General features: G+C 34.1%; 6 protein-coding genes across 6 annotated transcripts; 4 read left to right on the top strand and 2 right to left on the bottom strand.

Moving 5' to 3' along the window:
* Positions 1 to 156: 156 nt before the first annotated feature.
* rpc4 (RNA polymerase III subunit) lies at positions 157 to 1,928 on the top strand (the record flags this gene model as incomplete). The annotated part of the gene is made up of 5 exons (XM_004350350.1): positions 157 to 447; positions 568 to 853; positions 929 to 1,569; positions 1,661 to 1,785; positions 1,922 to 1,928. 5 exons carry the CDS (start codon positions 157 to 159, stop codon positions 1,926 to 1,928), a joined length of 1,350 nt encoding a protein of 449 aa, XP_004350400.1.
* Positions 1,929 to 2,219: 291 nt separating this feature from the next.
* On the bottom strand, positions 2,220 to 4,416 carry DFA_11456 (uncharacterized protein; the record flags this gene model as incomplete). The annotated part of the gene is made up of 2 exons (XM_004350349.1): positions 2,220 to 3,884; positions 3,976 to 4,416. 2 exons carry the CDS (start codon positions 4,414 to 4,416, stop codon positions 2,220 to 2,222), a joined length of 2,106 nt encoding a protein of 701 aa, XP_004350399.1.
* Positions 4,417 to 4,919: 503 nt separating this feature from the next.
* Positions 4,920 to 7,628, bottom strand: pop4 (RNase P protein subunit; the record flags this gene model as incomplete). The annotated part of the gene is made up of 3 exons (XM_004350348.1): positions 4,920 to 4,927; positions 7,008 to 7,168; positions 7,267 to 7,628. The coding sequence occupies 3 exons, from the start codon at positions 7,626 to 7,628 to the stop codon at positions 4,920 to 4,922; spliced, it is 531 nt and encodes a 176-aa protein (XP_004350398.1).
* Positions 7,629 to 7,828: 200 nt separating this feature from the next.
* Positions 7,829 to 8,884, top strand: DFA_11454 (Putative PRIP-interacting protein; the record flags this gene model as incomplete). The annotated part of the gene is made up of 2 exons (XM_004350347.1): positions 7,829 to 8,225; positions 8,301 to 8,884. 2 exons carry the CDS (start codon positions 7,829 to 7,831, stop codon positions 8,882 to 8,884), a joined length of 981 nt encoding a protein of 326 aa, XP_004350397.1.
* A 329-nt stretch (positions 8,885 to 9,213) lies between these two features.
* On the top strand, positions 9,214 to 14,216 carry DFA_11453 (uncharacterized protein; the record flags this gene model as incomplete). Its single annotated transcript, XM_004350346.1, has 8 exons — positions 9,214 to 9,739; positions 9,829 to 9,963; positions 10,054 to 11,799; positions 12,247 to 12,738; positions 12,827 to 12,961; positions 13,034 to 13,761; positions 13,791 to 14,119; positions 14,174 to 14,216. The coding sequence occupies 8 exons, from the start codon at positions 9,214 to 9,216 to the stop codon at positions 14,214 to 14,216; spliced, it is 4,134 nt and encodes a 1,377-aa protein (XP_004350396.1).
* Positions 14,217 to 14,452: 236 nt separating this feature from the next.
* On the top strand, positions 14,453 to 16,217 carry DFA_11452 (uncharacterized protein; the record flags this gene model as incomplete). Its single annotated transcript, XM_004350345.1, has 3 exons — positions 14,453 to 14,945; positions 15,024 to 15,152; positions 15,226 to 16,217. The coding sequence occupies 3 exons, from the start codon at positions 14,453 to 14,455 to the stop codon at positions 16,215 to 16,217; spliced, it is 1,614 nt and encodes a 537-aa protein (XP_004350395.1).
* Between the last annotated feature and the right edge of the window lie 98 nt (positions 16,218 to 16,315).

Raw genomic sequence — 16,315 nt, 5'->3', positions numbered from 1 at the left:
ATTATCTCCCTCCTCTCGTGTTTGCGAATAAATTAAATTAAATTAATAACTTGTTGTTTTCATTCCCCTCTTTTTTCTCACTGCAACACCCAAAAAAAGATAACGATCATTATTGAAGATAGATAGGATTACAACAAAAAAGGGATATATAAGGAGATGTCAGATAAAGATAAAGATAAAGATAAAGATAAAGTTGTGAGACTTAGAAAGATTGGAGATCCACCTGGGACATCATCAGTTCGTTTACAGCAATCGACACCAGCACCAACACCGCAATCTGGTGGTATTGCAAGAACACCAACAGCACCAAGCGGCGGTGGTGGAGGTATCGCAAGAACACCAACAACCTCTACCTCTAGTACACAATTACCAAATAGAGGACCCTCACCCTCTATAAATATAGCTAGAACAGGGTTAGCTCCATCTATGCCAACTGGAGGAGCAAAGGTAACTAGAATATCTCCTAATCAAACAAAAAGACTACTCAATCTTGATTTGAATAATAACAATGATGAATGACATTGTAAACCAATAATAATAATAATGTCTTTTTGTTACTCTTTCTAGAAATTTATGCCAAACACCAATCAAGTTAGAAAAAAGTATGATGAGCAACCAAAACCAAATGCAGATCTATTTTCTGGGGGCGCTATTTCAGATATTATTCTGGATTCTTTGAATCCTATTGGACGACCGGATCAAAAACGAACGGATCCAAAACGACCAGGAAGAATCAACTCTGCAATCAATCCCAATAGAAATAATAGAAGACCTCAATCTGCACTACCCAACCTACCATCTCTTCCACTTACCGATCTACCAGAATCCTTATTACAAAGAAATGAACAACAAAGTAAATATATATATATATATATATATATATTAAACATTGAATATATTTTATTAATTAATTTAATTATTTATTTAGGAGCAAATAAAGAAGCAGATAAATTAAATGAAGCATTTGTAAATCAATTATTCCATGAGATGGAAATTGATCCAAATCAACCATCACATCCAACTCATCTTCCATTGGTAGATCCAAGAAAAATTATGAAAGAGTATTCACTAAAGGATGCAAAGTTGGATCTTGAAAAGAAAAAGAAAGAGTTGCAAGCACAAATTGAAAATGGTGAATTGTCAGATCAAAGAGATCTTGGAGAAGATGGAGGAAAGAAAAAGGAAGATGAACGTATCAAACCATTTTACAATGAAGGAATCTTTCTCAACGAAGACAATCTATTTTTCATTCAACTACCTACATCTTTGCCATCAACTGCTTCGAGACCAGTTCCAAGTATGATTATGACTCCTCCTCCACCTGTTGCCAAGGCACCACCCAAACCACCAGCCAAACCTGCCAAGGCAGGTGCAAAACAAGCTGCCAAAGACAAAGAAGATGAAGATGATCAACCAAAAGTTATCCTCACTGAAAAATCTTTTGTTCCAATGGTCTATCCTGGTGATTTCCCAAATACACTAAAGTATATGAACTCTGGTCAATTGGGAACTCTTAAATTTTATAAATCTGGTAAAGTTGTTATGAGTGTTGGTCCTGTTGATTATGAAGTAAGTAGAAAGAAAAGAGAGAGAGAGAGAGAAAAATACATAACACAATATACATTTATTAATTCAACATTATCATTTCATTTCTATTTAGATTTCAGCAGGTAATAAATTAAAGTTTTTGGAAGAAGTACAATGTATTACTCATGAAGGTCCAACTTGTTATACACTTGGAACTCCTGATCAACATTTAGTAGCCGCTCCAATGTTAAACCAAATGTAAAGAAGAAAAGAAAGATTAAATTATTTAATTTAAAAAACACAAAAAAGAAAAGGAATAAGCTGATCCAGATTAGATAATATTATTATTTTTGTATTATTACATTATATTTGTTACTTTTTATTTATTTATTAGTAAGTAGAAGATATTATTGATATTTATGTTGAATGATAAAGTTGGTAGTGGATGGGAATTATGGAACAAATGATTAAAGTTCCAATTTAATATATATATTGTGATTTATAGATTGGGGGGGGAGGGGATTTATATAAAATTATATTATAAATAGTATATAGGGAATAGGAGAAAGTTATATATATATATATTGGGATGAGAAAGGTTTGGTTTGGTCTTTGTATATTATTATTATTATATTTAGTCGGTTGAGTTTTTTTGTCATATGGTTCATTGATTATTAATTATTAATTATTAATTATTGTTGTTGTTGATCTTTTGTTGATGTTTTTGAACCTTTTTTGTTTTCATCAAGTGAAACATATTTTTCATTGATGGCAACTTGACAAAGCTCGACTATTTGACCCTGCTTGAGTTTACTTATAAGAGGAAGATTACAAGATGTTACCCAGAGAACCATATTAAATCTCGAGGGGAAAACTTTGACTTGGGACGATTCAATGAGTTGAAGGAACTCGGTCAACTCTTCTTTGGCAAAGTGGGACTTGTCGGCATGGTGAGGATCAGAGCCACCATAGATGTCATCCTTGTGGTAGATGGTCTTGGTGGTGTAATCAATGTGGAAGTTGTTGTTCTTGGCCTTTTCAAGAATCTTTTCAAATGCAGAACGATGGATACGTACTCCCAAAAGATTTCCAAGTCTTGGTAGAATTACTTTAAAAGTTGGTCTAAATCCATCATCTTTGAGACCTTGAATAACTGTAAATAAACTTTTCAAGGTATTATTATCAAATTGAGGATTTTGTTGTTGTTGTTGATTTTGTTGAATTTGTTGTTGTTGTTGTTGAATTTGTTGATGTTTTTGTTGTTGTTGTATTTGTTGATGTTGTTGAATTTGTATTTGTTGTTGTTGAATTTGTTGTTGTTGTTGTAATTGTTGATGATGAATTTGTTGTTGTTGTTGTTGTTGTTTATGTTGAAGTTGTTGTTGATGAGTAGGTGAAGGTAAAACAGGGTTTGAAATAAGATTGTTGGTTTTGATTGGTGGAACAAATGCACTAGATGCAGTTGGCGATGGCAAAGGAGAGGATGTGTAGGATTTTGGCGTGTGTATGGGTGATGAAGATGCAGAAGACGCTGCCAATGAATGGAACGCAGAGGAAAGTGAAAGGGGGTTGGTAGGAGTGGGTGGTTGGTGAGGAGTGGTCATCGGCGATGAATAGGAAGAAGACGATGACCCTGAAAGGGTTGGTGAAGAAAGTGACGGTGAGTTACCAATTGAAATCCCTCCCAAATTAAGGGCTGGGAAACTTGGTGAAGAGGTGGGAGTAGTACTAGATACAGGGTGGTAGGTGGGTGTGGAAGATTGGGACTGGAGTTGCGGTGAGGGCAACGAGGCTTGGGTCACAACAGAGTGAGGTGGTGAAATATTGCCTCCACTATTTACCAAACTTAGATTTTGTGATGATCCCAACGACAAACCATTGGTACTATTGGTAATATGATCTATATTATGATTACCAACAATATCTCCATCATCCATAAAATCACTTTCATGATGATCTATATTTTGATTGTAGTGATTTGAATGATAATTTTGTTGTTGTTGTTGTTGATGATGTTGGTGATGGTAATGATTATTATTATTATTATTATGTTGTTGTTGGGGTTTATAATTATAATTAATTTCATCATTGCCAGTGTTTCCAGAACTATTTCCATAATGATTAGTATTATAATTTTGTTGTTGTTGTTGTTGTGATGGTTGTCTGTAATACTCTTGTTGTGGTTGATGTTGTTGTTGTTGTTGATGTTGATTTTGTTGTTGGTGATGAGTTTGTTGTTGTGTTTGTTGTTGTTGATTATAACTTAAATTATTATCCTCTGAAAAAAATGAATGTGAATCGGATGGTTGATTATTATTTTTGAATACTGGTGGAAAAGGTGAGGATAAAGTAGTAACCTAAAAAAGAGAGAGATGAGGAAAAGAATTAATAAATTATATATTATATTTCTTTCTTTTTTCTATTTTTTTCTATTTTTTTCTATCTTACTTGAATTCCTCTTGATTTTAAAGATTTTACAATTGAATATTCGTTTGCCTTTCTATCGATCAAAATAATATGTAGACCATTGGATAAAGAGAATTCGTAATTATCAAAAACAAATTCCCATATGCGACCAACCATTTCTGAACGATCACTTGTTGCTCGAGAAACACCAGATTGAATTTCGTGCAATGGCACTCCATGTTTTTTAAACTCTGATCGTGTGTCATAATATCGGGTCTGGACAGCATTGGAAACGTCTGAAAGAACCATGAATTGTTTGAGTACTCCAAAAGACATTGCAAAAAGTTTGAGTTGTGCAAGAAGTGAAGGTACATTGATCATGGGAGGAACTGCTGCCTCCCATAGATTCCAAAATACTCCTACCCTAGGGTAGATTGGTTGATTTGGTTGTTGAGGTATTATTTGTTGTTGAGATGGATTCATGATTGATATGTGGAAAAAAAAAAATAATATATATACACAAGCAAGTAATATTACTTGTTAATTATTATTATGGAGGAAAAATTAAAAAGATATGCGATTATTTACTAACTAAATGACTAGTAGTACTACTATTAATACAAAAAAAAATAAAAAAGGGGGGATGGGGAAAAAGTTATAATATTACAAAGGTTTTGTTTTGTGATTGGTTGATTTATAAAAAAAATAGTTGTCCTTGTGAGAAACGGAGACCTTGTGATTTGGATAGATTACAATCAGATTGAAAAAAAAAAAAAAGGGGGGGGGGGGGGGAGGAGGGAGATTTTGATTTGATTTGGAAGATCAAATCCAATGTCGTCGTCGCCGTATATTAATTAATGAATTATTGATTATTGAGATTATATTATTATGATTATTATTATTATTATTATTATTATGCCGATCGAATTAATTTACATTATGATTATTATTGCGAATGATTAGTGATGGATATATACATTATAATTTTAATGTACTAATAAATAAATAGGTCGGAAAAATATCAGGTAATTTAATAAATAAGAAGAATAGATAGATAGATATGATGAACCACGAATAGATATAGATAGATATTGATTGTTATGAGCCTGTAATTGAAAAAATGAAAATTATTGTTGTGTTGTTGCTGTTGTTGTGGTGGCGGTGGTGGTGTGGTGTTGAAGTCCTTGGCCCTAAATTTGTAGCTTCTCTTTTTTTTGTAACCTTGAGAGTGGTATGTTTGCTGTTTTTTTGTGTAGATTTGCTGATTCTGTGATTTTTTTTATGTACAAATTTCCTTCAATGATATCTTCTAAGTCCTCGATCGAGATCTCTTTTCCTACTGCTGAGCTATGAAGTTCTCTTTTTTTTTCTCCTATCCTGGGATGTGACTCGACTATTGTCTATCTGGAAATTAAAATAATATTATGAAAATATAAATATATGTGTAGGGTGTGTGTGTGTGTATGTGTGTATTTGTATGATTATATATATATATATATAAATATATATAGGATATTTTTATATAATAGGAAATAGAAGAAAACAATCAACCAATCGCTCACAACACAATGTTCAAACTGATGCTTTTTTTGAATTTTTTTTTTTACTATTATTATTAAGTGCTCTCCCCAAGCAAGCAAGCCAAGCCACACAAAAAAGATATTTTCTTCCATCATCGATATATCTAAAACAAATTTGTTTTTTTTTGATCGAAAAAAACAAAAAACTAAATATCTTGTGCTCGCAACCCCCGTGCGTGCGTGATTGATACAATTTTCCAATCAGACGTATGCTTTGAATAGAGCCCCCTGTCCCACTCAGTTGGGCTGTCTAGACTTCTGATCTGACTTCTAGTCGCCTTTGCCTGAAAAACTCGCTGATTCAGACACGAGTTCACCTTTCCCTTGTCGATCATCTCTTGTCAAGATCCAATCAACCCTCGCATTATCCTTAGGTTCATCGAAGATGGTGAGAGGTGCACCTATTCTATAGTGTGTCTCGAGACAGTACAGTAGACTTTCTCGACAAAGTTGGTGGTGGTGGAGAAGACCTTTGTTGTTGTCTCTGAACAGAATAACAAGATATATACCCTAATGAACCAGAGATTTGCCTCCCCTCGCCTTTTGCGCGAACCTGCGGGTATAGGGAAAATGAGCGTATCTTTGCAATTGTTTTTTTCTTGTCCACCAAAAGGGTCAGATAGAGTGAACTAGGGCGTCGCCCATCGAAATATCTCGACAATACATAATTCTGTGAAGTGTGTGTCTATGACACCATGGTAGGCAGAGAACCAACACGGCAATGAGTTGGTTGGTTTCGGCATTCTCATTGGGTGTCACTCATCGAACAACAAGAGAGGACAGACACACTGTTGTGTTGGTTGGTTGGTTGTAGAATGGTTATTGACCAGTAGTCAGTTGTATCTCCAAAGTGTCAGCTGTTGGTAGTGTTTTGTTTGTTTACCCAAGCACACAACAGAGGGATGGATAGATAGATATTTGTTGGAAAGTATCATCATCGTGATCACAGTAACAACAAGATTTTAGATATGTGATAAGGGCATGCCTTGTTTAGGTAAAAGAAGGCAATGTAGGTAGTTTGGTGATGTTCAACAAATCTGAACAAAGTTGAAAGGCTCGTAGATCTTTTTTTTCTTTTCTTTGCACGACAATCTACTATTGGTGGGGATTGGTCGCTATTTTACCCATTAACAAAACAATATCTTGGCATCATTCATCATTTTCATTACAATATTGTCGATGGGTTGGGCTGTTGTTTGGAAATAGAGGTGGTTGGTAGTTGAGAGTTTTATTTGATTTCGATTGTCTTTGTTGCCTTAAACTTCCTAACACTTCTTTCGCTACTTCTAAAGCAAAAGTTGTCACCATAAATCACAAAAGAATGGTCACCCACATTGATTTGGAATACATTCTTGGCTTTTGGTATTTCTGTTCAGAGGAGGAAGAAGAAGAAGAAGAAGTAAAGAGTATTTTTGGTAAGAGTTTGGTACATCCGAATCGGATTCATAAATCAAGAGTTTATGACATGATGATGCTGGATGGTGTAACACTTACGTCTCAAACCATTATCTTTGGTAACTATTTTAAATACATTTTCAGTCTCTTGCAAGACTATACCACATTGTCCTATATAACTTGGACATTTTGATTTAACAACCAATATGATTGCTCCATGTAAATCTGCTCTTAAAAATATAGTTTGAAATGCCATCGGACTTAATGAAAAGAAAGAAAAGGTGAGGTAAAGGTAAAGGTATTTGAATGAGTCATTTATCATCAACCACTATTATTATTGTCTTTTGAGAGTACATACCTATGACCTTTAAGTAAATCAAATGTATATTGAGTCCATAGATCGTGTAATGGTAGATATTGATCATATATAATGTCTTGAGCATCAAAGTTGTAAAGGTTACTTTTTGATTTTGCGTTTATTCTTTGTACAGGTTTCTTTTTTACTTCTTCTTCATTATTATTTGATGATATTTGTTGTTGTTGATCATGATCAATCTTTCTCTTTGGTGCTATTGGTTTTGGTCTTGTATCGAATTGAGTGTATTTTTGTTTCTGTACTTGTAGAGATACTACGGCAGGTGTAAAATCTTGAAACAATTCAACTACCTTTGTTCTATTCTCTGTAAATTCTTTATCTCCTATTGGTGTATATGATGACATTCCCTCTTTTAATAAATATATATATATATATATATATACACAAAACAAATAATGATGACAACGAATGAAATGAAATGAAATAAATATAAATTAAATCTGATCAGGGTGTCTCCTCGTTTCATAGTTCAAAGTTTTTTCAAAAGACAAATATAGTTTCTTTCATCTTTCATTCGTCCCTTTCATTATTTCTCTCTTTTGAAATGAGTACGACTACAACTACAACTACAAATACAGATATACCTACTACAGCATCTACAACAACGACGACTAAGATAGAAGCAAAGATTACAAAATTGAATAGTATAATGAATGATCAAAATATCAAATTGGCAAAGAGGAAAAGAGCTAAAAAGAAGTTAACAGCATTGACGTGCAAGAACAATAGCAAGGTTGAAAAGACACCTAATACTAATAACAATAGTACATCAACAAAGGAAACGAAAACATCGGCAGCAGCAGTAATTAAATATGTAGAAGAGATACCAATACCAAAATCATTGATTTTAAAATTGATCGATGATTATGATCCTACGGGAGGACCAAAAAGAAAGTTTAGATTGTTTTCAAAATATGATCAAGGTATATTAATGGATGATGGTATGTAATCAAATATATTTATATACATATACATATACATTTTACTTACTAGTTGTTTATTGTTTCTTTTTGTAGAATCATGGTACTCTGTGACACCAGAGAAAATAGCAAAACATATAGCAGAGAGATGTAGATGTGACTTTATTATAGATGGATTTGGAGGAGCTGGTGGAAATAGTATACAATTTGCAAGAACATGTGGTCATGTATTGGCCGTGGATTTGGATCCGACAAAGGTACAATTGGCAATCAATAATGCCAACGTCTACAGATGTGTAGAAAAGATTGATTTTATTAATGGTAATTTTATGGATGTTGCTCGATCCATCCAAGGTATCACTCATGTCGATGTTATATTCCTGTCACCACCTTGGGGTGGTCCATCGTATCGTGATAAAAGCTTGACTCAATTGTCAGACTTTACACCAGACGGTTTCGATATTTTCAGGGCTGCTCTTAAAATTACACCAAATATAGTCTACTACTTGCCAAATAATATCGATCATTTAGATCTTGCCAAATTGACTGCAATGTCTCGTTCCTATGGTGGAACCGATCATTGTGAAGTCGAAGAGAATTATATCAACGATTTTGTTAAAACTATCACTGTTTATTTTGGTAATACCATTAGAAATTTCAACCCTTCAAATGAAGAATAGAGGAATCAAGGAATAAGAATAGAATAAAGAAATTGGAAAGAATCATCATGATCACCTTTTGTACAGATATAAAACAACAACCTATCTTTTTAGACCAATCACATGGCCATGTTGGTTTTATGGTTTTCCTTCCCTAAACTCGAAATTTCGAGATGGGCTTTACTCTTTTCAAAAAAACAAAAAAAAGAAAGTTAACTTTAAATTTTTAAGTTACAATCTTATCTTTTATATTTATATATATAGAGAGAGACTATTATCAATAATAATTTCATTTCTCTCTAATTAATTAATTATCTTTTTTTAAATTTTTTTTTTTTTTACAAACTATCATGGTTTTACCAAAACACAAAACAGCAGCAGTGGCTATTGACTTTGGTACTAGTTGTAGTGGTAGTGCTTATGCATTTATAACCAATAGTGATGAAAATGTAAATATCTATGTACACGACTCTTGGGCTGGAGGAGGCTGTGTCAACTCAAAGACAGTAACTGTAATCTCGCTCGACCAACACGGGAGACTATCAAAGTTTGGTTATGATGCTCGTGAAGATCACGGTAATGCTATCTTTTCAAACTACAAGATGGTACTCTTTAACTCGGTGTCTAGAGAAAAGACAATGGTCAAGGCTGATAATTGTGATCAAACTGCATCGGTCGAATGGCTCATCACAGAGACTCTCAGGTTCTTTGGACAAACAGTTTTGGAGAGAATCAATAATGCTAGAAAGAACAAGATCCATCAAAGTGATGTACTATGGGTCATCACAGTACCTGCAATTTGGGATGATGCTGCTAAACAAATCATGCGTCAGTGTGCTATCAAAGCTGGTTTATGTACTATTGCTGATGATAAAGGTATGTCATCAATATAATTCAAAAGATCAACATTTATAAATCACATCAACCCTTTAGTAATTAATTATTATCTCTTCTTTATTTTTTAGAATCATTGTTACTTGCATATGAACCAGAGAGTGGAGCTATGGATTGTATATTTGAAAGAACACGTCTCTACCATGTAGAGGTTGGTCAAACGGTTCTTGTTTGTGATCTTGGTGGAGGTACTGTTGATTTTACTGGTATGTAGTAAATACGGTATAAGTACTGAATGAATGAATGAATGAATAAATGAATATATCCGACTAATATATTACAATGTTTTATGATAGTTTACAGACAATTGGCAGATGGAAAGATTGAAAGTATTGTTAGACCATTTGGTGGCAATTACGGGTCTACTTATAGCAATGCAAGATTTAAGGATTTCTTGTTGGATTTGTTTGGCTTCCTTCCTCCCAAACAACAAGAAATCATCAATAGTCTCGACTTTATTACTTTGTTGGATAGATTTGAAATTGTTAAAAGGTCAATGTGTTCAAGCGAATCTTGTAGCGATGACAAGCCAAGAATCATTGCATTTAGTCCAAGAACGATTGACCAATCTATTGAATGGTTCATTGGAAGAGTCAATGACTATAACCACCGACACCAAGGTGCCGGCCTTGAATACAAGAGATCTGGTCATCTCTATATCCCATTAAACACTTTTATGGAGTTGTTTCTCAACCCATTATTCAAGAGTATTATTGACTGCATCAAGGATCAAATGAACACCAACCCTGCCATTTGCAACCCAACTCATATCTTTATGATTGGTGGGTTTAGTGAAAACTATTTCCTTCAACAATTGATAAAGAAAGAGTTTGGACGTGGACCCGGTGGTGAAAATGTCATAATACCACTACGACCATCTTTGTGTGTTGTCAAGGGTGCATGTAGATTCGGTCTCCGTCCATGGGTCGTCACTAAACGTATTGTCCAAAAATCATATGCTCTCGAGGTTGACGGTCTCATCACTGCCGACACTCCACACAATGGAAGACAACAATGTATAATCAATGGTAAACCATATGCCAAGAATGTGTGTGATGTGTTTGTCAAGGCTGGTGAATCTATTGGTCTGAGTGAAAGTAAAACAAAGACTTTTGTACCAACTAGTGAAAATCAACAGGTTGTCGAGCTCGCCATATTTACATCACATCTCGCACAGATGGACTATACAACCAATCCTGCAATCTCATTTGCTGGTGATCTAACTCTAGCTATTCCACCAGGCGACACACTGGAGGATAGAAAGGTCGATGTGACATTAGAGTTTGGTGCCACTGAAGTATTTGTTACAGCTCGTCATGTAAAGACTGGTGTCAAAGTCAACTCTTCCATTAAATTTGCAATGACCAATGAAGAGATTGATAGAAGAAACAAGATCCGTCTTGAAAAGACTAAACCTCTGTCGGTACAACTCTGCATTTGCATGGATATCACCGGATCGATGCAATCATGGATCAACGAGGCCAAAAACAAGATGGTTCAACTTGCCAAAGTACTATCCAATGCATACGCTGGTATACAATTTGAAGTTTCATTTGTTGGTTACCGTGACTACACTGATCCCATTCGATTTGAAAACATTGCATTTTCATCAAACATGGAGGTACTCGAACAAGGTTTGGCAAAGATCGTTGCAAGTGGAGGTGGAGATATTCCAGAAGATGTAGTTGGTGGATTCCAACATGTCCTATTACAAGAATGGAAAGAAGGGTATACCAAAGTGTGTATACATGTTGCTGACGCTCCCTGTCACGGTACAAAGTATCATGATTTCGGTGCAGTTTCCGATTCTTTACCACACGGTGATACAAATGTTCCTCCAGAAGAACAAATCAAAACCATGAAGAATAGAGGAATCGATTATTATTTCATCAAGATTAATCATCAAACCGATCGGATGATTGAAGAATTTAGAAAGACCTATGATACCGACCAAAAGAAGATAGTGGTTGCCAATCTAGGTTCAGATGTCACTAAATTAATTCCATCTTTGGTATCATTTGTTTCAAATTCAATTACTCAATGTTAATAAATAAATAAAAACAACAATTTTAAATAATTAAATAAATAAAATAAAATCATGTACAGTTTATTAAATAAATCATTATAATTATCAATTTCAACTTTAAAAAAGTGTAGTATAGTATTGTTATTATAGTATAGTATAGTTGATTATTATTTAGTATTAATACAATCACCAATCAACAACAGATATTTATTTTCGAATACTTATTTTTTTGGGTTTTGCCTAAATAAACATAATTATCAAGATCCAACTTTATCTAAAACTTGAATATTTAATTCCCTAAATTTAGTACAACAATAAATAGACTTTAAAGTCACATCTTAACATTCATCTTATCTTTCTTCACCTTCAATAGACTATTATTATTGTTATTATTAATATTTATCATTTGTTTTTTTAAAAAAGATGCTGTCAAGTGGTGTTGTATCTGCACACAAAAAAGTAGTTGTATCAATCGACTTTGGTACTAGTTGTAGTGGCTATGCATATTCATTTATAACAGAAAATAATGTTGATATCTATGTACACGATTCGTGGCCTGGGGGTGGATCGACTAGTTTAAAGACATTGACCTTGATATCAATCGATGTGAATGGAAAGCTTGTAAAGTTTGGTTATGATGCTCGTGAAGATCATGATAATGCTATCTTTTCAAACTTCAAGATGGTACTATTTGACTCAGAGTCGAGAGAAAAGACAATGGTCAAGGCTGATAATTGTGATCAAACTGCATCGGTTGAAACACTCATCACAGAGACTCTAAAGTTCTTTAAACAAACAAGTTTGGAGAGAATCAACAATGGCAACACCAACGCAGTTGAACCAAGTCAAGTTCTATGGGTCATCACAGTACCTGCCATTTGGGATGACGCAGCTAAACAAATCATGCGTCGGTGTGCTATCAGTGCTGGTTTATGTACTATTGCTAATGATAAAGGTATGAAACATGTCAGATATATCATATTCACATCACCTTTCTTCTTGTTTAATTAATTATCTTTCTTCTTCTTCTTCTTTTTCTTTAGAATCATTAATACTTGCATATGAACCAGAGAGTGGAGCTATGGATTGTATTTTTGAAAAAACAAATAACTATAGTGTAGAGGCTGGTCAAATTGTTCTTGTATTTGATATTGGTGGAGGTACTGCTGATTTTACTGGTATGTAATATTTAATTATTGTTATTATTGATCATTGTTTATTAATTTACTTATTTCATTATTTGATTAAAGTTTATAAACAATTGGCTGATGGAAAGATTGAAGGAATTGTCAGACCATTTGGAGGTAATTTTGGATCAACTTATTGTAACAAAAACTTTAAGAAATTTATGTTGGATTTACTTGGTGATGAGGTGACACAAGATATGATTGATGGTACTGATTTCATGGCATTGATGGATAGGTTTGAAAGTGCCAAGAAGTCCATGTGTGATAGTAGCGCCAACGATGGCAAGCCAAGATACATTTCATTTAATCCACGTGTATTTGACAAGAATATCGATTGGCTACTCCAACGAATTCAAAAATACAATGCTGCCACCACTGCCAATATCGAATACAAGAGATCGGGTCATCTTGTCATTCCCATGGAATCATTTATGACCTTTTTACAACCACTATTCCACAAAATAGTAGATTGCGTCAAGCAACAAATGCTACAAAACGATGCCATCAAGAAACCAAATTTTATCTTTATGATTGGTGGATTTAGTGATAACTATTTCCTACAAGAATTGGTAAAGAGAGAGTTTGCATCGACTGGTGCCAGGATTATAGTACCAACCCGACCATCATTGTCTGTAGTCAAGGGTGCATGTAGATTTGGTCTACGTCCATCTGTCATTACCAAACGTACTATCCAAAGATCGTATGCTGTCGAGGTGATAGAAGAGATGACACCTGAAAAACATGTTGGTAGACAACCTTATCTTGTCAATGGAAAGTTGTATGCAAATAATGTTTGTAGTCCATTTGTTGTTGCTGGCAGTCTGTTGGTATCGACGAAATAGTAACTCGAGGATATGGACCAGTCAGTGCTGCAGCAACCTCTGTCAACATTGCAATATTCACTTCACTCTTGTCTGACATCAAATACACAACCGAACCTGGTATTTCCTTTGCCGCTGAAATCAAAATCCCAGTACCACCAGGCGACAATCTTGAAGATAAATCGGTTATTGTCACTATGAAGTTTGGTGCCACCGAAGTATTTGTATCTGCCATTCAAATTAAAACACTTCAAAAGATAGATGCTACCATAGAATTTGCAATGACTAGAGAAGAAGCCGAAAGAAGAAATAAAGAACGTCTAGGAAAGTAAAAATAAAATAAATAATTAAATAAATAAATAAATAAATAAATTTATTCAAGGTATATTTTCACTGTTCATTTTGATATTCAATCAATTTACTAAAAATAGTAATAAATAAATTTATCCTTTTTTGAAACTCAATCATTATTCCATGGACCTAATTATCTTGATCTTGGGAGATTTTAGTATCTTTTTTTTGGACTTTAATATTTAAGAGTGAAAGATATAAAATTAAATATTCAATACTATATTTTGAGTTTATAACAGTACTAAGAATTGATAAATCAATCAATTTATTAAAATTTTGTAGTTTTTTTATTATTTTACACAAAAGAAAAATGTCACCTCAAATAGTAGTAGTATCAATTCAGTTGGGCACAAATCGTAGTGGATATTCAATATCTTATCCTAATAGAGATATCATTCACAGCGAATTTAATAGTTGGGGAGATGGAAAGACAAAGACAGTGGCTGTTATATCACTTGACGAGACTGGAGGCTTTTCAAAGTTTGGTTACGATGCTCGTGAAGATCATGATAATGCTATCTTTTCAAACTACAAGATGCTACTGTTTGACTCAGAGTCTAGAGAAAAGACAATGGTCAAGGCTGATAATTGTGATCAAGCTGCATCGGTAGAAACACTCATCACAGAGTCACTCAAGTATCTAGGGTCACAAGCAAGATTAAAAATGATGTCTTGGGTACCACCACTTGATCAATCAGTATTATGGGTCATCACAGTACCTGCAATTTGGGATGATGTTGCAAAACAAGTAATGCGTCAGTGTGCTATCAATGCTGGTTTATGTACTATAGACAATCATCAAGGTATGAAGACTACTACTATCTATAATCATAATAATATAATATATTATATTTATTTTGCACTAATTAATATTTTATTAGAATCATTATTATTGGCTTACGAGTCAGATGCTGGTGCAGTAGAGTGTATCCAATCTTTTAATGGATGTGTTGAAATTGGTCAAGCTTTTCTCGTTTGTAATTTAGCTTCAAACCATTTTGAATGTTCTGGTAAGAGTGTCACCAGTGTTTGTCATAAGAGTCTCTGATGAAAGAAAAAAACTAATCACTTTATTTCTTTTAGTGTACAGATACTTGGCTGATGGAAATTTAGAAAGTTTAATCACATTTGGAGACAACTTTGGCAATATCCAATGCAACCAACTATTTAAGGCATTCATATTGGATTTATTTGGTGACGAAGTGTCACACAATATTATTGATAGTCCTTATTTAATGACATTGATGGACCGGTTTGAAATACTTAAACAATCAATGTGTGATTCATGCAGTAATGACGGCAGGCCAAGACACATTTCATTTAATCCACGAGATTTTAACAAGAGTATCGATTGGCTAGTCCAAAGAGTCGAAACATACAATAGATTACATGGAACAGAAATATGTTACAAAAGGTCTGGTCATCTATGCATCCCATTTGATACTTTTTTGACCTTTTTTCAACCGTCGTTCCAAAAAATATTGGAATATATGAAACATCAATCCTACCTCCCCTATGCCATTAGACCAACATATATCTTTATGGTTGGTGGCTTTAGTGAAAACTATTTCCTTCAACAGTTGGTAAAGCAAGAGTTTGAATGGACTGGTGCCCAACTCGTAGTGCCAAGTTGTCCGCATCTTTCTGTACTCAGGGGAGCATGCAGACTCGGTAGTACTCGTCTGTCAACCATTTTCAAACGTACCCTTCAAAGATCATATGCCGCCGCCGCTCCCGGTCAGAGCGACGAGTGTAGACTCTTGGCCCGAGCAAGGGATTCAATTTTAGTAAACAAAACAACTTTTCTTAGATTCATACCAAATCTAGAAAACCAACAATTTGCTAAAATAGCTTTATATTCCTCTGTACTACCAGTCATAAACAAAACAACAGACTCTGGAGTCTTGTTTATTGGTAATATCCATTTTGAATTTCCATCATCTGGCGATTCTCCAAATGACAGAGTGGTCGAACTAGATATTGGATTTGGATCAACAGAAATATTTGTGTCTGCCAAACACCTACAAACCAATCAAAAGATAAATGCAACTATCGATTTCATTAATATTAAATAAATTTAGAAAAAGTGGCCTTAAGAAAACTATGATTGCTGTGTAGACCAAAGTAGGGAGTAGTTTGATTATTTAATTTATTTACATTCAAATACAAAAAG

This window comes from Cavenderia fasciculata, assembly GCF_000203815.1.
Source record: "Cavenderia fasciculata unplaced genomic scaffold Scf_EUAJFUG02HR96I-5, whole genome shotgun sequence".
Classification (NCBI taxonomy): domain Eukaryota; phylum Evosea; class Eumycetozoa; order Acytosteliales; family Cavenderiaceae; genus Cavenderia; species Cavenderia fasciculata.
This window is presented reverse-complemented; position numbering and strand designations above follow the sequence as displayed.